Genomic DNA, 22397 nt, shown 5'->3' on the forward strand with positions numbered 1-22397 from the left:
TCCAAATTGATAACATATAGGTGACCTTCACATTTTATTTCTAGTGTGAGGCATTTTAACCCAGTTTCACAAAACATTAAAAAAATGAAAGAGACAAACAGAAGTGCAGGCTGTAAAATGCATGCATGAAATGACCTCAACAGCAAGGTCTTTATGGCTAAGCTCAAACAGAATTTTGGGTCATAAAGGTAGGTAGCCTTCATATTTTAGTTAATGTAACAAAGGATTGTTTCTAATTGTAATCTATTAGGCCTGGGAGCCATCGTGTCTTTAATAAGCAAAAAATATACGTTTCTTGGTGAGTTTTTCCGTTCTCGCAGCTGAACGTCATGTGAATGGATTATGTGGAAAATTGTCTTTCCATACCGAGAACATTTTTCCTTTGACGTCATGACGTACCGTAGTAGAATGATTGAGTGGGCAAGACCGAGGAAGCTACACGAGTTCATTCAGACACAGTGGAAGTGGAGAGCAATACAACATAATGCTGCTGTGAGGAGGCCGGTGTTTTTTATTGTTATTATTATTCAACACTAAGTATTTTCATCAGATTGGACCAAAAGTTATTAATTTACCGGCTTGAAATGGCTCGAGGAGAAGGTGCCGAGCAGTACTCCGCAACCTTACTGGTGGCGACAGCTAAACCCACGAAGACAGAAATCAAGGCGGTCAAGGTAATCTTTTTTTAAAATTTATTTCAGTGTCTACCATGAATGCGGATAACTTCTCATTGACTTCACCCGGATTCGGGCTTTAATTTACGGTCACGCACCCCCACGTTTCGTGTCGTGTCCCTCGGTCCTCGGGTTTTTGAATTCCACCCGGCGTCTCACACACCTGTCTTCCTTCTGCTGCTGGTTTGATTTGCGGCAAGCGAGTTTTAAAGGAACAGCGTGAAGTTAAAAGAAAAAATAATAATCTCCTAACAGTTCATTCATTTTCGCCGGTCCGACGAGCCAAAGCAGAATAAGCAGGACACGACGCCGCTCGTTCTCAGAGCCGCATCAGACGCAATCTGATGTAAACCCTTTAGACCTGAATGAATAATGAAAATTAGGACATTTCTTTTAACAACGACCTCGAAAATGCTTAGAATAAATCAAATGAGAGCTCCCTGTGAGCCCCGAAGGTCTGAAGCGGATCTTATTTGCATAAACATTCCCAGAATATTTCAGATATTCATAATTAAAGGTGCTATGTAGTGGTGTAATTTACACTATAAACTTAGCATACTATTTAAGTATACTAAATACACAGTTGAGTAATGAAGTATGGATACGGCAGGATTTAACAAAATAGAAATATTTCAGAAACTAAACAGAAATTTTTGCTTTCTGTGAATTTGAGTATCGGGCACAATACTCAGTGCAGTGGGTTTCTCACGTTTGACTCATACGTTTAAACTTGCAGAATATAAGTAAATTTGAAACATGCAAATAAAGACATCATTTGCTTAGCCAAAGGCTCCTGCATGCTGAATATTGTCTTTGGGGAGGCCTTTTCAATTATGTTTTACACAAAGATGGCAAAACTAATTTAAAAATCGACAATCTTGTCTATATACTTAGCTTAGTTGATTTTTACACCAAAGGATGGCTATTCCCTCTAAAAAAAAAAAAAAAAAAAAAAGTCCCACTCAGATGTACTTTTTTTTAATCCTTTTTTTATGCACTATCAGAGATATGATCTGACATGTAAGACTTTACTACAAAAAAATGTGGGTTCTGAAAAGTATCAATCTGTCATGTTTCCGAACAATTTCAGCATTATGTGAAACAAACCAGACGTTCATTGTGTCAAAACTTTAACAGGTTGGGCTGTTCTTTGTTTTACGAGTAATTAAATTGGATGTTGTCTTGTCTTTGAAGTTCGATTAATTATAATTTATGTTTATTGCCTTGTATGGCTGTCAATGCAATCCTACTTTTTTTTTTTTTTTTTTTAAAAAGGCTTTCTGAGACTGTCCATGGTTTTATTTCTAACTAAACAGTTTCTATGGGATTTATCAGGTTAGATGATGAACATTTGAATTGGTATTAAATTTTCCCCCTCATTGATGTTTTTGGATTCCTGAAGGTGATTGGCTGGAGCCAATAAGTGCGTGGTGTGCGGGCTGCGCCGCGGAAATGCGTCACATCACCTGCAACATCCCATCTCAGGAGCCAATGGCTGAGCTGGGCTGATGCGGTGATGCAGGCTGAGTGCATATGAACGAAAGTAACCCCCTCCCGCCTCTGACTCAGACGGGTTTTCAGTTTTAAATCAGTTAGAGAGAGAGAGAGAGTGATGACTGAGGGCGTGTGAAACGCAGAGCGAGGATTAAAAGACCCATTCATGAGTCCCCCGGGGAAGGGGGGGGGAGTTAAAATCTGAAACTCAAATCGGTCCAAAGTCACGTCGGCTCTGTTATGCATCTCTCCCCCTGATGTTTCTCTTTCAGTCCAGCGAGCAGAGGAGCGTCACACAGGAGCAGAGGAGGAACGGGCTGTCCGTGTGGAATAAACTGTGCTATGCCTTCGGAGGAGCTCCCTACCAGATAACGGGCAGCGCTCTAGGCTTCTTCCTCCAGATCTACCTGCTCGATGTGGCTCAGGTGAGCTATGCCTCCTTAAAAAAAGGAGGGAGTTGTGCAGAATCACAATAGAGGACAAGTACAGAATTCCAAAAATATTTCTCCCACGATGGTTTGCAAGGATAGATTCCAGTCATATTATGTGTTTCTTTCTCAGTAGCAACACACGCCGATTAGCTTGGAGTTTGTTTTGGCTCAGTTTAACCGTCTCCATCTGGCTGGATTCAGTCAGGCGCGTGAGCTTGGACTCCCGCCGTCAGCTTTTCTTGCCCCATTAATATTTTCCACTGTTCGCAGCTGGACTTTTTAACACAAGGTCACGCAGCTCAAAGAACGACCTCATCACAACTAGGCCTGGGTATCATCTAGGATGAGCCGATTCGATACGATTTTCGATACATAGCTCACGATACAATACGATTCTCGATATAGCTCACCTTGATTTGATTTGACTCCAATATCGATATTTATTACTTTCAAATGCTCAAAGTCATTCAATCAACAAAACCAGCCAAATATTATATTTATGTTCAATTTATTGAACACTGATATATTAACAAGAAAACAAAGTGCATTTGGTTGAATGCATTTAATGTATCACAGAAACCAAAAACGTGCCCAAACGTCTGATTTTAGGGATGAAGGTTAGGCTGCAATAGCGCCCCCTAGGTGTTGGGAGGTATATCGATATTGAAAGCCAGAATATCGGTTTTAAATCATTTAAAAAAAAAAATCGATATTAATCTTTGTATCGATTTTTATGCACAGCTCTAATCACAACGCGACCGTATCTGCTTCTGTGTTGTTGTTGTTGGGCTCATTGTTCCTTGGCGCTTCTCTCCTTGACAGCTGGATCCTTTCTATGCCTCCATCATTCTGTTCGTGGGCCGGGCCTGGGACGCCGTCACCGACCCGACCGTGGGGTTCCTGGTGAGCCGGAGCAGATGGACCGGCATCGGCCGTATGATGCCCTGGTAGGTACCTGTCTGCCATATGCTGAGCGAAAGATGATGTGACGTGGTAACGACAGGGGTTCCTGTTTAGCCTCGTAGTCTGGAAGCTGATCTGAGAGTTTTTAAAGAACTGGGTCAGTGTGGAAGAAGAAGAAAACATGGAAAAGTTTGTCTATCCGTCCATCATCCCATGCATCCACCTGTAGATCAGGCCAGCCTTCAGTTAATCATATTTTCTTCCATCCAGCCATCTGAACAGCAAGGTTGAAGTGGCTGAAAGAAAAGAGGAAACAGTGGAGTGAAAGTTTGCAGTCCGACAATATGAGTATATAAAGAGAAGAGAGTAGGATAAAGAAAACTCGACCTCTGTGCATGTTCTTTTTCACTAAAACTATAACAGATCCCTAAAGAAATTCAAATGTTAAGTAATCTGCTCTACTGACATCAATTACCTCCTTAATAGCTGCTTTTTTTCTAATTAGACTGTCTTTTAATCATTTAAAGAGGTCTTGAGAGAAGAGCTTCCCAGTTGCATTGTCCTCTCTCTCCATTCTTTCCATACATTCAATCTGCTTAAACACTACAGAGAAATACTCACAGTTCAACATAGTAAATGTCTGCTGCACATGTTAGACTTGTCCAGACCGTATCTAGAACCGCTTCCTGAGGAAATTATGCACTTCTGTGTTTTATTACAACTCAAACCTAAAAATAAGCTTTTTTTTTTTTCTTTTTAATTACAGAAGCGCTGACTTTAAAATGCACACGCTCTTCTTTATAGCTTCTGATGACCCCAGCAGCTAAGTTTGCATAAAGAAGCCGGTTCATAAAAATAGGTGACCTTCATGTTTTATTTCTAGTGCAAGCTGTGTGAGGCTCCCTCAGTTACAAGAATGATTGTAAGCCATCTTTTAAGGCTGTGAGCTGAGTTTGCAGACGAACAGAGCTGATTTTATAACACACTCTAAGTTGAATCACTCTTGGCAACTTAACAGGTCTTTAAAAAGCTAGAAATAAAAAAAGCTGCCGGGTGTTCATACGCCTCATGTCGCAGGAGGGGGAGGGGGGAGAGGGAAGTTCCCGGCATCTGCTCTGATTGGTCCCACCCACAACACACCATCTGATCCAACCAATAAGAGAAGGGGAAACACTGAGCGCCACGTGTAGGTTTGATTTCCTGACCAGGAAGCAGCTGAGACAAGAAGTACACGTTGTTTAAAGATGCATGGTCAAACAATCAAAAAATTAGGTTATTGTCAAAGTTATTGTATAGCTAGTTATATATATATATATATATATATATATATATATATATATATATATATATATATATAGATATATATATATATATAATATCTATATATATATATATATATATATATATATATATATATATATATATATATATATATATATATTGTGTGGAATGTTGTACATATAACAATGTGTGTATTCTGGAGCATGTAACAAAAGTAATTTCCCTCTGGGATTATTAAAGTATGTCTGATTCTGATTGTGAAAGAAAAGCACGAGATGTGGATGAAATATTCAGGAGACAGATTGGTTTAAATAGAAATACCTTTATTGTCCCACAGTTGGGGAAATTCAGAAAACAAGCGTTTTTGTGCACTTTTAGACTATTTGTGTCACGTACCTCCTGATGTGGTTAAGGCAGACAATGTCATTGTGTGAGACTATCAGGTTTAATCCACCGAAACCGAAAAACAAATCTAGGCTGGCCCGACTTTGATCACAGTTTTTATATCCAATAAAGAAATACCCTGGTGTGTTTAGAGATGCATCCCAGAGGAAGGAGCAGGCTTTATATCCAGGGCATGGCTGCTTGTTAGTGGCTGCAACTAATACTTGTGTGAAGGATGTGACATTCACGCTACAAAGATCCTCCTTTTGGTTCTTATTCATACCTTAACTCCTCCTGCAGCTTTTGTGCAGTTCCGCAACCAGGAAATGCCAGTAATGACTTTTGAAATGTCCAACTTTTAATACTTTTTAAAATGTATCGCGCTTTAAAATCCTATTAGAATACATGGGGAATGGCTTCAAACATTTTGGTGATTGCTGAAACACACAGACTCCAAAAACAGCATTTCAATTTTAGATGGTTGACGAGGCTTTTCGCAACTCCCAAATGATTCAGCTTTTCAACATCTTTGACCGTCTTCAACCCCCACCCTAACCAAACTGGGTAAATGACGCATACACGTTACATTCTTTGGCTCTTTTTATATAAATCTTAAAACTTACTCCCACACTTTTGTCGTACATTAAAAACGTATATAGCATTATGTAGCTATAAGGATTTTCAACTAGTTCAAACTAGAAAAAGAAGTACTTGGGTCTTCCTAAGCTTGCAGTAATGTAGTGGTGTGGATCAGAACACCCTCGTCACCTCATACAGTGCCGCCTCAGTCTTTTCTCCACACACCACCTCTAACCAGGCAGGATTAGGAGGATTATTCACAAAACAGAGAGAAAAGAATTTCTGTTGCTGTAGGGCAGACTCAGATAAGAAACTAAGGGGATATTTTACAGCAATCAAAGGGATAATCCATTAAACACAGTCATAATGGATGAATACTGTACTTTATTCCGCATTACCGGAGCTTACTTGGTTAATTAAAACTTTAAAAGTGCTAGCTATAACATTTGTTGGACTGTACTGTAAGTAATGATGAGTGGAAACCTTTTAATTAATGTGTCCCCAACATTTCCCTCTCACTTCTGTGCAGGATTCTTTGCTCAACTCCATTTGCGGTACTGACTTACTTCCTGATCTGGTACGTGCCTCCGTTTGAGGAAGGGAAGGTCATCTGGTACCTGGTGTTTTACTGCCTCTTCCAGTCAATGCAGACGGTTAGTCAGTTAATACCTTGTCTATGATTTCTGCTTTGCCCTCTCCAGCGCGCCGCTTACTGTATGTAACTATTTCTGATTGCAGTGCTTCCACGTGCCGTATTCGGCGCTCACCATGTTTATCAGCAGCGACCAGAAAGAGCGGGACTCCGCCACTGCCTACCGTACGCCGAACACTCTGCATGATTAGAATACAGTGTTTGTGTGTTTGTCAAACGTGCTGATCCTGCGAACCTTGTGATCCGTCAGGTATGATGGTGGAGGTGCTGGGCACTGTGTTGGGCACGGCCATCCAGGGACAGATAGTAGGCGGCGTCTCCAGTTGTCCCACCGAGTCCGGCGGCTCCAACAGCACCAACGCCACAATGAGCGCCATAGTTTCACTGGAAGATACAGTAAGTGTCTCGAATCTCTTGGTCGACGTGTAAATGCAATATTTTCCCTTGAGGCAAAAGGTTGAGCGTATGTTTCCGTCGCTTTGATCAGGATTAGGACGGGAAAAAATGCTTTTACAATGCCTTGCAAAGGCAGTCTTACCCCTTGATCTTTTCACGTTTTGTCTTGTTATACCTGAGAGCATCAGTTTATTTTATTGGTAGCTCGTGGAATTGGCCAGCTCAAACTAAAAGAAAGCAAAATGCTTTTTTTGTTTTTTTTTACAAATAGAAGTGAAAAAGTTTGCTGCACATTGTGTTCAGGCTCCTTTCCTCCGATACCCCTTTTCTTCACAAGTCACCGTACTATTAGTAAATAGAGTCTACCTGTGTGAAGGTTGGTCTCTGGTACGTTCACTGCAAACCTAGCAAGACATGATCATCCGCCTGCACTAAGAGCGTTAATCAGAGAAGCAGCCAAGAGGCCCATGGTCGCTCTGGAGGGGCTGCAGAGATCCACGGCTCAGGCAGGAGAATCTGTTGGCAGGACAGTCGTGCACTTCAAAGATCTCGGCTTTAGAGAGGTTTTCCAACAGCCATCTTGGGCAGTGCCCCCTCCCATTGTGCTGGAGGTTTTCGATGTGTCCCCACCCCAACCTAACCTCACCCTAGCCAGCTGAATTTCGCTCTGCCTAGCTTCACTCACGTCCATCTGGGACATCTTCAATAGAGAGTGATTTCTTCAACCAATTTTATTGTCTGGCCAATCAGGACGCAGGGCTGGAGTTTCATAGATGTGACGTAGTGGAGAAGCGACCGTGACGTGAGACTGTTTTGATTCAGACAACATGGCGGCTCGCATCGAGGAAGCAAGCGTTAACACTGATGCTGCTATTTCTTCCGTGTTGTCCAATCTACCTAATATTGTCTTACCCCTCTTCCTGTCAGCTCACTGTCAATAAAACGAGTGCCACTAGAGCCGCAAACTCTAGTGGCAAAAAAAAAGTAAATGTTTTCTTTCCTGCGTCGCTCTCATCAGCGTCACAGGTTGGCTTTGGTGTGAGTGGTTGAAATAGCACGTCGATAGAGATGACAGACAAGTGGCTTATCCAATCATTTGCAAGGATTTTTTATAAGGCCCAGCCTTAAAAAAAGGCAATTCCTATGGAGACGTCCCAGATGGATGAGTGGAGTTAGGCGGAGCGAAATACATATGGCTAAAGTCAGGTTAACCCCAACCACTACTGACTAAAATGATGGCATTACCTCCTCAGCATCCACTTTATGGCCTTTTAATCCCCAGTGATTTAGGACAGCTGTGTGGTAGCAGAAAAAAAAAAATAAAACATGCAGGGTAGTTGGCCCAAAGGGACACGATTGGGGACCTCCTTGATGTATGGGACCCAGCAAACATGAAAGTAAGCGCTCTAGTCAGAGGACACAAATAAAAATATCTGTAAAAACTGTGTGTGAAGGAAAAACCTTCAACGCGTAATGTGGGAATCATTTAGAGCTGAATCAAACAGAATCAGGAGCAACACTTAAAAATAGATGTTCGGAGATGCTGTCCATCCAGTATGACTGAGCTGTGGCTATATATCAGCCTCTAGATCTGTAGCGCTGATAGAAATATACCTTAGAAAGGCTGGAAAAAGGACACCGTTTAAGTGTTATTTTTAAATGTATCCCCCTCAGCAAAAGTTAAATGAATAAGGATTGGGCTGACTTAAGTCTGGACATTCATGTTTAAAAATGAAACTCTAAACGGTTCCTGAGTGTTAAAAGAAGCAAACAGACTCCTGTCCTTGTTTCCTTCCCTTCAGAAACGAGCGTACTTGCTTGCTTCAGGGGTCATCTGCGTCATCTACGTCATTTGTGCCGGAATACTGTTTTTTGGTGTGAAGGAGGAAAAAGGTATGAAAGCATTATATTGTTCTATGTTTTATCTTGGTGGTGTTTGTTTTGTTTTTTTGTTTTTATAGACTTTTCAAGTGCATTTGACTTGAACCTCATTGTTTTGAATTTCTATACTTAGCTTCCTGACACTCAGTCAGTGCTGCGCTGCAAAGTCCGGCAAGCGCAATACACTGATACTGATTAACTCGTAAGGCTCATAAAAAACTCATAAAAATGTTATTACTCTTACAACTTCAGTGAACAGTAACATCGTTTAAAACGGCACGTGAAGGTCATGGGACTCCTTTTGGTCTACCTCTGGTTCAAATGCAAGATATTTGGTTGTAGCCAAACCTTTTTCCAGCAGTTTTTTTTTTTTTCAGTGTTCGCAGATTAAAGGTTTTAATGAAAAATGTGGTGGCTGCTCTGTTAATTGTTTCCCCCCGCTGTCTTCTAGAGAGCTGTCGGAAAACCTCGGGTCCGCCGCTCACCTTCCGCCAGGGCCTGTGGGTGATTGCGAGTCACGGACCGTATGTCAAACTAGTCATCGGCTTCCTCTTCACATCCCTGGCCTTCATGGTAAAATATGCTCAGAGCTTTCTTAACTTTTGAATATGGAAAATGTTTGCAGAAGGAACCTGGTGTTGGGTTTCTAACTCTGGTTTTTATAAAGTAATTTTACCTTTTAACAGCTGCTGGAGGGAAACTTTGCCCTGTTCATCACCCACGCTCTGGGCCACAGGAAGGACTTCCAGAATATCTTGTTGGTCATCATGGTGAGTGTTTCTAATTTTTTTCCACTCAAGGACCGACCCTTCCTGTTTATCAGGATTAGGCATTCAGAGGACATCGTTTGTGCCTGCAGCCTTATTCTGGGCTAATTCTCAGACGTGCTTTCACACTAATGCACTGTGGACTGAAAGACTGCAGCTTCAAGGGTGCTTGAGCTCATGGGGGGGGCGTCACCCACGTCTTTACTGTTAGCAGGAGATAAAAGGAGAGATGGCGTACAGTGGCGCTTCTGTTGCTAGGCAACCCTTCACAGTGCAACCATTGGCTCTGCCCTTCTCTCCTTCTACTCAGTGTTGTGCGGCGCTACTATTTCTCGTGATTTTAAGCTGACGCCGTTTAAATGGAGCTAAAAATGTTGGATTTTCCTACGGTTAAGGTTTGCGTTTCCGTCTGAAGTTTGTCAGCGTCAGAAGGTTGTTTCAGAATCCGCTTTGTTGGCCCAGATTGTGTGCACAAACAAGGAATTCGACCTCACAGCTTGCAGTCATCAGGTATAAATATATAAAGTTTAGAGGAAATAAAATACCAGCAACAGCAACATGCACAGCAATTTTTCTTGTATTTATTTAGTTAATGTCCGATCAGCAAGCTGCACTTTGACCACTTGCTTCTTGTTGCTAACAACAGCCTTCTGGCAGAATAAGTAAGTTATTTAAATTTGTTGGTTTCTGTCCATTTAGTTTGTAATTTGTAGTAATTCATCGATACTAATGGCAGCAAAACCGTCCCAGCAACTTGCAACCACCGCCATGCTCCACAGTTGGTTCGTTGTTCTTAGGTTTAAAAGCCTCACTTTTAACAAACTTGCTGACATTGTGCACAGAAATCTAAACTTTGTCTCATCTTGCCACAAAAAACTTTCTTGCTTGTCTTGGAGGGGGAAACACAGCTTTAATTTAAAATTAAAGCAGTTGATTTCGGAGCGGGGGGCATCTTTCTTTGTCGCACAGCTAATCCAGCGTCTTCCATTTTAATGAGGCTTATTGATTCTTGAGCATCCTAACCAGCTTGGTTGAAACAGGACATCACATTTTGTTTTAGAATAAATTAAGCTTTAGAAAAAGCCTGGACTCAACCTTTCGGAAAATCTTTGGGCCATGTTTAAAAGTCGGGCTTTGGACCCTGTTTGAGTTGGAGAAAATGTAAATATGTGCGCCAGGGCTGCACAATATAACGATTCAAAGACGACACCGCAGCTGCTTTTTGGAGACAGGATTTAATTTATGAGCTTATCAACAGATTTTTACTTTTCAGTTTTTATCTTCTTTGTAACAATTTCCAAAAGAACTTTCAAATCTCTTAAACTTGAGGACAGGATCAGGATGTTCTGATTATCTCTTTTTCATATCACCATGATATATACAACGTAATTATCCTTGACGGTTTTCTTCCCACATAGTTGGATAACTTCAGTGTTTAGTGCCCATTTTAAGAGACTTTTGCACACAAAGGGATACAAATAGTTTTTCTTAGAGCTGCTTTTGACCAACTCACCTAAAAAAAAGCTTTTTAAACCTGAAAGGTGTTTTTGTACATCCAACAGTTAATTATATTTTTAGCATCATTTTTGATAAGTCCTGTATTGGCTGAAGGCTGGTTCACACAGCAGGATTTTAAAATAATCGTCCGATTTTTAAAGCCTGAGAGACAGCACATGTAACGATAAAAAAAATCTTATAAAACGCGTTTGTTGGTACAGTGTGTGGCGTCCGGTCAGACGAGCTCAACTCACCACACACGAACAGATTAAGCTTAAGATCGTTCAGATATCAGAGAGGAAATGTTGTGAATCCTCTCAAGATCAAACTTCTGCTCAGAGTAAACAAACATGGACGATGGGGGAGAATAACGCTGATAGTTTGTAGGCTGATTTTAACAGAGAAAAGAAACTTAATAAAAAGGAAAGGTGTTAAAGAAGCGGAAACAATGCGACATGTTGAATATCCCCAATTTGAGGTTGGAGCGGTCCTGAAGTTCCACCAAGCGGACCCGATTGCTCTTAACACACCACACACGGCAGGATATTCTCTTAAGAGACACGCTGATAATCGGTGCCTCTTGAAGGGGAGATCGGGGCAAAAATCGGGCTTAAAAATCCTGTCGTGTGAACTAGCCTTCAGTCACGGTTTATACTAATGACCTCTTTCAGTGGAAGTTTGTTTTCACAATCTGACTCCAAAAGAAGCCCGTCAGGTTTCTCCTGTCTGCCGTACTGCGCACAAATCTTGAGTCGCCCTTTACTTTTTCATAATGTAACAGCAATGGTTTCAATTCTCCAGGCTTTCTACTTTTTCCACTTTTTCTCCATTTCCAGTCCACTAACTAAAAGTTTGCACATTCAGAGGGATTAAAAAAAGATTTTACCAGTACTGTCCTATCTTACTTTTTCTCATCTGTAGTTGCTTTGGTTCCTCTAACCAACAATGCAGACGTTTGCCTTTTCTCTACACAGGTCAACAGTGAATTAAACGTTGCTGAAGCTCAGTAAACCGAAACAATCAAGATGTTCATTGAAGCAGTTTTTGCTTCATCCAGCTTTTAAAAACGCACTTATGACTTTTCCTGTTTGGATTTTAAGATGGTAGAGATGGAGCCACATTGTCGTCATCATTGTCATCATGTCTTGCAGCTATCAGGGACTTTAACCATCCCGTGGTGGCAGTGGTTCCTGACTCGGTTTGGGAAGAAGATGGCTACGTACTGCGGCATCTTGGTCTGTATTTTCATCACCTGGAAAAACATCCGATCATGGCGCAAAGTTAAATTGCCTCCCGAGGGATGCTAATCGGACTTAATTATCTGTCCCTGCAGTGGGCAGTACCCTTCATGATCCTGATCGTCTCCGTCCCGAGCCACCTGATCATTTCCTACCTGGTGTCGGTGGCGGCAGGTGTGAGTGTGGCAGCGTCGTTCCTCCTGCCTTGGTGAGGAGCAAGTTTTTTTTTTTTTTTTCAGCTGCACCTTTTCCTCGTTTTATCACAAGCTAAATGTTGTTTCTCTTCAGGTCAATGCTTCCAGATGTTGTGGATGACTTCAAAGTTCAAAATCCAGACGTGCACGGCCATGAAGCGCTCTTCTATTCTTTCTACGTGTTCTTTATCAAGTTTGCGTCTGGCTTGTCTCTGGGCATTTCTACTCTCAGCTTAAAGTAAGTCTTACCTATTATTATATTATTATGGTGATGCATGCCCTGAACCATCTTTGATAAGTTACTCTATAGACTATATCACCTACCACTTTAAGGTGCTTTTTGTGCATTTTCATGTCTTAGATAAACACAAACTAGTGCATAGTGGTGAATTAGGAAGGACATTAGATGTAGCCTTAGTTATATAAATGAATCTAAATAGTGTGACGTTCGGTTTTATTCAGACCCCCTGAGTCGACATTTTTACGCACCACCTTTTGCTGAAGCTACAGCGCTAGTCTGTGATTAGCAATTTTCAAGTCTTGTACCATATTTTCAAATAAACTAAACTCTGTGCCTGTCTACCGGATACATATGCTTTGATATAAACTATTTATCGTTGCTCTGGCAGTATGTTTAGGGTTGGAGAGTGAATCTCCTCCCCCAGTTTGAAGTCTCTTTCAGCCTCTGGGCGAAAAAAAATAAAAATAAAATCTCTGCATTTCTTATACCAAATCTAATCAATAAATTTTTTTCCCCTTCCTTTCCATTTCACAAAAAAAAATTAAAGAAATAATTAAAAAAACATGCTGTTATTTCAAGCATTTTCTCTTTGACCTGAATTCAAAGTGTAACTAAATAGAAGCTGTGAAACATGCTTGTAAAACAAGATGGCCGTCCTGCCGTTGTAAACAATGAAAATATAACAAAATGTTTGCTGCTGGTGGTTTTACACAATGAGCGAAGAACAGACTTCACTTGTGTAACTTCAAACGTTAATGAATACATTAAAGTGCCTCATCTTATGGTTAAAAAGTTTCTTTAAAATATTCTGACATATTTTCCTAAACATATATTCAGCATTATTGCTGTTCTCTTCATGGAAGCCCAATAAGCGCATTTGCTAAATAAAATCCCGATTTTTTTTTTTATTTTTATTTATTTTTTTTATTTAATTGTAAATTGAAATCAATCGATTAAATCATATTATCATCCAGCCCTATCGCTAACAGGTTTTCTCCCAGGATTTCCCTGTATTTGTCTCTGTTCGTCATCTTGTGGCCTGCTTTACAGGCGCAGTCCCACAGCATGATGCTGCCACCACCATGTCTCACAGTGCTGTTGATGTGTTTAGGCTGATAAGGCAGTCTAAGTTTCCCCCCTGAGACTTTATCTGTAGGCAAAAAAGGAGAATTTTGGTCTCATCTGAAAGGAGAAACTTCTTCCACCTGCCGTGTCTCCAACTTGGCACAAGGAAAACTTTGAACAAGACTTGTTGTGGCTTTCTTTAACCAAGAGCTTTCTTCTTACCACGTTTCCATGAAGGGCGGATCTGTGGAGCGTCTAATAGCTGCTTTATAACCTTGTTTTAAACTTCTCCACCTGTCTTCTATTTCCCTTGGTCTTCGTGTTGCTGCTTGTTCACTAATGTTCTCCTAAAAACCTTTTAAGGCCTCCACAGATCAGCTGCATTCATGCTGGGATTAAATTACACATCGACTGACTCTAGAAATTACAAATGAAATGACTCCTGAAGTCTGTGGTCCGCACTGGGTTTTATTCAAGTGTATGAAAGGGAGACGGATACATGTGCTTTTTAAAACCACGTATCAGTTTTCATCCTCCTCAGTTATGCACTACTTTCAGTCTGTCATATAAATCCCTTAAAACCCAGAAGTTTTCTGTTGCAACAAAAGCTAAAACTAGGGCTGAACGATTTTTGGAAAATAATCTAATTGCAATTTTTTTTCTTAATATTGCGATTTAATCCTATTTTTTTCCAGTTTAATTTACCATGTCTTTTTAAACATATACAAACTACAAATCAATTTGTTTCCTCGTCGTGCGGATTAGTTGCTAAAAGACCCACAGCATCTAAACTTTGTGCAGAAATGATTGCGTTCTGCCTACAAAATATTTCAACCAAAATTGCAATGTTGACTTTTCTCTGCATTAACCACAAGCAACTAAAATGGCCTCTAAATAAAGATGTTTTTAAACAAGGACTATTTTAAACAAGAATTTTTCATGTTTCTATTAATCAGAATATTATTCAAGAGAACAGCTTTTAGTTGATTTGGACATCGTTCCTTGTTGAACATAAAGTGCAAAGTGCAACCAACAAGTAAGTCTACGTATTAAACTGATTGACCAGAACTTAATGCTATGTATGATTTATATAAACTGTAAAACAAGTAATAAAATTAGATTATCTAACTGCTGCAACTGTCTTCCCTTCCATGTGGAGCAAACCCACTTTAAACATTTTAGCAACACCTAAAGGACGCTTGTGATTCACTAATTGTTACATAGCCAAAAATTGCAGACCTCTGCGATTTGGAAATTGTATTTTTTTAAATTGCAACTATATTGAAAATGCAATTAATTGTTCAGCCCTAGCTAAAACGTGAAGAAAGTTAAAACGGTGTGAATACTTCTGCAGGGCGGCATGTATAATCCTGCGTGTAGCCTGAGCGTTTACACGTCGGCTCAACTTTTCCTCCTCTTTGTTGCATTGTGTGGCAGATTTGCTGGGTATGTGACGGGTCAGTGCTCCCAGCCTGAGGCGGTCAGCTTCACCCTGAAGATCCTGGTCTCTCCTGTCCCCATCGTCCTCATCGTCATCGGACTTTTGGTGATCAAGACCTACCCCATTGACGAGGAGAGGAGGCAAGGCAACCGCAAGCTACTGCAGGATTTGTTGTAAGTGAGGAATAAAGGGATGCAGCGCCTTTAAAATCTATTTAGCGGTGCAATCTTTGTGCCTACTTTCTTTTTTTTTTTACGTGTCCTTTTACCGTCTCTACATACATGTGTGTCTGATGCGTGTTTGTTTTTCCTGCTTCCTAACAGGGACTCCGAATCGGAAACGTCACAACTGGGAACCAGTGTGTAGATGCTGCTATGGACCCTCATCAGGACAGACTGAAGACTCCAGACCTACACAGCTGCCTTATCACCAGCATTAACCTGCTGCTTACTGTAAATCAAGTAGGTTCAGGGCGCCATCTAGTGGCCAAAGTATTGTGTTCATTGCCTTTTCCATCTGCTGTGTCCGAGTTCAACTACAACAAAAAACACTGGTATGAAAACATCTAAGCGGCTTAATGTTTCACTACCAAGGAGCCAAACTGCCAGCCAAGCCTGTATTTATCTCCAGTCATTGTTTACCGGGGTCACTTGGATTTGTCTAAATGTCAAAGTCATGTTTTTCCAAAGGTTTGTTGTTTACTGAGATGTTCTACAAGTTGTTTTTTTCCCCCCTTATGGTTCTGTTTAAAGGTCTTACTCCACTTCCCCCCTTGTCTGCTTTACCTCAGCAAATCTTAGTTACTAAATTGATTTTGTGTTCTTGTCGCTTATGATCTATTTATGTACTGGTTTGTAAGATCTGACTGTGACTCCTGCAGACAGGGGAGGCGCGTTACATTCATCGTTTACCGTTTCCTAAGCACTCTTTTATGATATGTTTGGAGTTTTACTGTTTTGGTCATCTGAAGAACATTTCTCGTTTTATATACTTGAATTCTCTGAAAATGAACACACTCATTGTTTTTTTTTTGTTTTTGTTTTTTTTGTACCAAATGAAGGAAAATCTAAAGTTTAGCTCAGTCAATGACAGCTGCTGTGAGATTTTAGATTTTTATTTATCTGATGATTGTTTTCTGAGCAAATGTAGCCTTTGGATTCCTTTGGCTCTTAATGTGACGTCTCAAAAAATAGCATCTGTATAAGAGGTCATATTCTCACATACTAAGAGGGGAAAAGGCTTTATTGAAATATTTATACAAGTTGTCTAAGGGATTATTATTTACCAATGAAAGCACATTTTTGTAATATATAAACACCACCACAGTGGATGCTGGTGATTCTGTAAGCAGGCAATATTTAATTACAGCAAAAAAAAAAACACATGACATTCCACTGATTTTCTTGGTGGGCATGTACAAACTGAAGATTTGAAAAGATTAAATGATCTATCCTGTTGTACATATGTGTATATGTAAATTGTTACAAAATTGTTGAAACTGAAAAATGTTTTTTTTTTTCATGTGAAATGACCATAAAACACATTTACACTGCTGTGTCTGGTAAAAGTGTCCTTACTGTTTAGAATTTTGTCATTTTACCACCACAAACTTCCATGTATTTTATAGCCACTATACGAAAGACCAACACAAAATAAAACATAACTGTAAATTGGAAGGAAAAATTCACATGGGTTTTAAGCTTTGATTTTAAGACAAATTAATGAAAAGTGTGGCATGAAAGAGATTTCCCCCTATGTGCTCTGATACCCCTACATTAAACTCAAGTGCTTTCAATTCTCAGAAGAAAGGCGCATAAAAAAAGTACAAACCAATCCAATAAGAGCTTTTTAAGTTAATAATCCAGTGTGTATGTGATCTTACAGCGTGGGTTAAAGTTCTCCGTCGCTGCGACCATAGACATAATATAAGAGTAGACTGGTGAAGATTCTCAGTCATCCAGGTCATGGTCATTCCAAAAAAAGTAAAAAACAAAGCAACTGGACTTGTTTTCCGTAGTTGAAGACATTTCGCTTCCTCTCCAGGAAGTTTTTTCAATTCAAAAAGTCTGGAGTAATGTGGAGTACCAAGCTTTATACCACTGCCCACACAAAGGCTTTGTAATTGGTTAGATTACATGCAAATTCAACAGAAACAGGTCCACCCCTTAGTAACGGGCAGTTGTTAAAGCCATTAAACCAGCAGATTGAACCGAAACTGGTCCACTCCTCTGCAACAGGGAGTCGTTAGGGTTGTTAATGACCTGGCTTAAAGGAACGAATAAGGTGGATACCACTCACAACCCATATTCTCAGGTCCAGGCACCGGCACCCCAACAGGGTACCAGTCCCCAGACCCGGTAGGTCAACCCTAAAATCAAGTTGGGGAGGTGCATCACAACCCAACCTAACCGGTTCCTTCTTTGGTCCCGACCCCCCCATCCAGTACCCAGACCACACGACCCGAGGGACAACGTGATTAGAATTGGCCACTCAACCAGAACACACACCCACGCACGCTCCAGGGGAGAGCAGAAGTGTCAGCCCCAGTTCCGGCAAGTCACCAAGGCCCCGGACCAGGTGGCCCACTCCTCCTCCAGGCCTCAGATTCCAGGGGGCAATTGGAAAACGGAGGTGTGAGAAAGACACCGATCCTGCCTCCGCCCGCTTCAATGTTGTGTTGTTGCATGTTGTTCTCGAGTGTGTTTAAAACTGGGAGTACCAAATGGGGTGCCTGGCACAGTCCACCCCCCTCGGGAAGGTAGCTGGCGCCAGTGCACCCCCTCCAGGTGACCTACCCAGAACCCTCAATGTCTAAAAGCGAGTGGGGGGTGGGGTGGAGGGAACCATCAGGGGTGAGGCTAAGAAAGTAGAGCACATAACCCCAGTTCTAAAGTCATTACACTGGCTCCCTGTATCTCAGAGAATAGACTTTAAAATACTTCTGTTAGTCTATAAATCCTTAAATGGCTTAGCACCTAAATACACCACAGACTTGTTATCAGTGTATCAACCCTCCAGACCACTAAGGTCTTCTGGCTCCAGCCTACTCTGCATACCCAGAACCAGAACTAAACATGGAGAAGCAGCATTTAGTTCCTATGCTCCGCTTATCTGGAACAAACTTCCAGAAAACTGTAAAAGTGTGGAAAGCCTGAGTTCTTTTAAATCAAGATTAAAAACACATCTGTTTAAAATTGCCTTTGACTGTTCTAGTTAAACAGTTTTACTGTTTTTAATGTTCTTTTTTGTTACTACATTCTATCCCTACTTGCTTTTATTCTATTTTCTATCTACATTTTATTATTTTGGTATATCTTAATCATGTAAAGCATTTTGTATTGTCTTGTACTGAATTGTGCTATATAAATAAATATTTAAATATTTATTTAAATAAATAAATAAATATATAAATAAATATTTAAATATTTAATATAAATAAAATTTGCCTTGCCTTGCCTTACATAATAAGCCCCCCCCCCCCCCCCCCCCCCCCCCCACACACACACCAAACAATGCGCTACATTGTTTGGTGAGGGGGGGGGGGGGCTGGAACAACCTCCTGGCTGTTCCAGAGGTAACAAAAAAAAAAGACCCTCTGGTTATCCAGCCCGCCCAAATCATGCAGACCCCTTTTCCCCAGATGAAACCACACCGGAAGACGGCATGGACCAGGACCGAGATAGGGAGCCGGACACAGATCCCTCCAAACATCCACACACACCCCACCGGTAAATGTAATCCCACCCCAACACTATCATTCAAACCACTCAACACACATACGACAATAGACACCCAGGCTGGGATCATCCACACCCCACCTCCCTCCCCTCCCCCCTCTAGCAGAGTGCAAAACCCTAATGGGGAGAGCATCTGCCATGAGATGTTAATGTCCATGCCCCCCTACCAGCTCAACAGGCCTCGAGGCCTTCAGCACATCAGAGACCCCTGTACGGCCAGACACCCGAGCATACACCGGCCCAGATCCCAAGCAGCATACTCCACAGAACCCAAACCCCCGAGGCCCCGCCAGGGCACCCACCCAAGGGGGACACACCCCAGGAACCCCAAAGCCCCGGACCCACCCAGCTGCAGCACAGCTACCAGGCCAGTAACTCATGTCCATCACTGTGGAAGCGACTGCCGGAGGCCGCCCCAAGGTCCCCCAAGCCCTGCCCAGATAGGGGCAACAGATCCTGGGGCCAGACCCACCAGACACCCCACTCCGAGTGCCCCCCCAGAGCCCCAAGACTCAGGCACCCCCCAAACCAGCCTCTGCGCCCCACAGGACACATCCCAAAGCCCCCTCTCCACTATGTGATGGAGCCGATCAAAGAAACCCAGAGAGATCGGTCTGATGCTGATGCAGATGATGTCTCAAGACTAATATGATCCAACAAAAGATCTCTATACTGATTGATACTGAGATCTTTCTTACTTTTCCAATTCATGAGGATAGTTTTATTTGTGATACATAAGGCAGTGAAAGCCATGCAAACTATTTTGTTCCCCAAAGAGCTTTCCTCAATGTTACCCAGCAAGCAAACTGATGGGGAAGGTGAAATTTTACAACTCAGGCACTTTGACAAGTCCTTAAATATCTGAACCCAGAACCTCTGAACTGGTGTACATAACCATAACACGTGAATATAATTGTCAGGATTATTGCCTGTGCAATGTGAACAGATAAAACCCATCTTGAATAATCTTTTACCTGTAACGTGTACTCTGTGAAGGATTTTATATTGTTTTAGTTCTAAATTTGGGTTTCTAGTCATTTTGAAAGTTCTTAGACATGTCTGAGCCCAGATGTTTTGTTCAAAGCTGACTGATAAATCCTCTTCCCATTTCATAATAGGAAATATTATTATTTTGTAATGTCAGGATTATTCCAGATGGGTGTACGACCATAGACATAATATAAGAGTAGACCCCACATTGACTGTCGCTGCGCAGGAATTACGGCCGCCATCTTGAGGCGGTCGACCTGCTGCCCAATCCTAATGATTCTAGCTGAACGCACTAATGATGCCTCAGCACTGTGCGGCTCATTTTTGTTTAAATCGAGGGACTATCTACGTCAGGGCTCAAGGGATAACTTTTCAGAAGTAAGATGAAAAGATATTGTTTATATTTTTGATTAGAATGTGATTTTTCTAATATTAGAGATACAGGTCTACACGTCCAAGTCTTTGTGACTTAGTCTTTCCAAAACTGCACCTGCTCTGTGAAGGCATCAGAGCTTTGTTAGACATTAGTGAATAAACAGCAAGTATATATATATATATATATATATATATATATATATATATATATATATATATATATGTGTGTGTGTGTGTGTGTACATGTACAAATGTGTTTGTTTATATAGTAATAAAAAACGTATAAAAATGTATGAGTGGCTGTGTTTTGAAACATACATACATCCTGTCAGAATGTTCTACTACTTTTAACCCCACTAAGATTATTTAAATGCACTGGACCATTTGTTATAATAGCTATAGTTTTAAAGTTTGAAGCAAAAAAACAACATGAAAATTAGTTCAACATTCAACGAGTTATAGTTGATTAGAAATTATTCTGCCTGGTCCACACATTACAGTGAGCTGAGCTGTAGACCGCCCCAAGATTGCGCCCCCAAATCCTGTCAGCGCCCATGGGCGATTGAGAGCTTTGGGAACCTTCAGAAGAACAACACCAAGCCACTGGTTTAAATATGTGGATGACACCTTTGTCAAAATCCAGTTAAAATAAGTGGAAGCTTTCACAAGACACATCAACTTGGTGGACAACAACATCAAGTTTACTCGAGAGGATGCCAATGACAACAAGCTACCTTTTCTCGACTGTTTGGTGAACATGGAAGGAGATGGAAACCTCAACATTGAAGTGTGTAGGAAACCCACACACACAGACCATTATCTTCTTTTTGACTCACACCACCCACTGGAGCACAAACTTTCGGTCATCAGAACCTTACAACACCGGGCCGAGCATGTCCCGACTAAAACAGAAGGGAAGCACAAGGAACAGAAACACATCAGAGATGCCCTCCAAACCTGTGGGTACCCTAACTGGGCCTTTGACAAATCAGCAAGAAAATCCTGCTGCAGAACATAATGGTGAGAAGAACAAATGAAAAAACATCGTCATCCCATATGTTGCTGGAGTCTCTGAAAAACTCCGGAGGATTTTCTCCAAACACAAAATCCCAGTATATTTCAAACCAAACAGGACCCTCAGACAGAGGCTGGTGCATCCCAAGGACAAAACCCCCAAACCTAAGATGAGTGGAGTGGTGTATGCAGTTCAGCGCAGTGAGGAATGTTCTGATCTTTATATTGGAGAAACCAAACAACCTCTCCACAGACGCATGGCTCAACACAGGAGAGCTACCTCCTCAGGACAAGACTCTGCTGTCCACCTACACCCTAAGGACAAAGGACACTCTTTTGAGGACCAAAATGTTCACATTTTGGACAAAGAAGACAAATGGTTTGAAATGGGTGTGAAGGAAGCCATCTACGTCAAGAGAGAAAAACCAACCTTAAACAGAGGAGGAGGCCTTAGGTTCCAACTCTCAAAAACTTACAACACAGCTATAGGATTAATTCCGGCCAATCATCACCTTAACACTCACCCTCATTCGGGTGATCAAAACATTGTTCCTTTAAGCCAGGTCATTAACAACCCTAACGACTCCCTGTTGCAGAGGAGAGGACCAGTTTCGGTTCAATCTGCTGGTTTAATGGCTTTAACGACCGCCCGTTACTAAGGGGTGGACCTGGACCTGTTTCTGTTGAATTTGCATGTTAACTAACCAATTACAAGGCCTTTGTTTGGGCGGTGGTATATAGCTTGGTACTCCACATTACTCCAGACTTTTTCAATTAAGAAAGCTTCCTGGACAGGAAGCGAAATGTCTTCAACTACGGAAAACAAGTCCATTTGCTTTGTTTTTTACTTTTTTTGGAATGACCATGACCTGGATGACTGAGAATCTTCACCAGTCTACTCTTATATTATGTCTATGGTCGCAGCGACAGAGAACTTTAACCCACGCTGTAAGATCACATACACACTTTATGATTAACTTAAAAAGCTCTTATTGGATTGGTTCGTACTTTTTTTATGCGCCTTTCTTCTGAGAATTGAAAGTGCTCGAGTTTAATGTAGGGGTATCAGAGCACATAGGGGGAAATCTCTTGTGCCACGCTTTTCATTCCTTTGTCTAAAAATCAAAGCTTAAAACACGTGAATTTTTCCTTCCAATTTACAG

General features: G+C 41.3%; 1 protein-coding gene across 1 annotated transcript; it reads left to right on the forward strand.

Moving 5' to 3' along the window:
• Positions 1 to 414: 414 nt before the first annotated feature.
• LOC105917464 (sodium-dependent lysophosphatidylcholine symporter 1-B) lies at positions 415 to 16498 on the forward strand. Its single transcript, XM_036129413.1, has 14 exons — positions 415 to 674; positions 2441 to 2593; positions 3422 to 3546; positions 6276 to 6399; positions 6485 to 6563; positions 6649 to 6794; positions 8597 to 8687; positions 9127 to 9248; positions 9362 to 9445; positions 12091 to 12174; positions 12273 to 12385; positions 12466 to 12609; positions 15115 to 15291; positions 15442 to 16498. The coding sequence occupies exons 1-14, from the start codon at positions 585 to 587 to the stop codon at positions 15482 to 15484; spliced, it is 1575 nt and encodes a 524-aa protein (XP_035985306.1). The 5' UTR covers positions 415 to 584; the 3' UTR covers positions 15485 to 16498.
• The last annotated feature ends 5899 nt before the right edge of the window (positions 16499 to 22397 follow it).

This window comes from Fundulus heteroclitus, unplaced genomic scaffold (genome assembly GCF_011125445.2).
Source record: "Fundulus heteroclitus isolate FHET01 unplaced genomic scaffold, MU-UCD_Fhet_4.1 scaffold_166, whole genome shotgun sequence".
NCBI lineage: Eukaryota > Metazoa > Chordata > Actinopteri > Cyprinodontiformes > Fundulidae > Fundulus > Fundulus heteroclitus.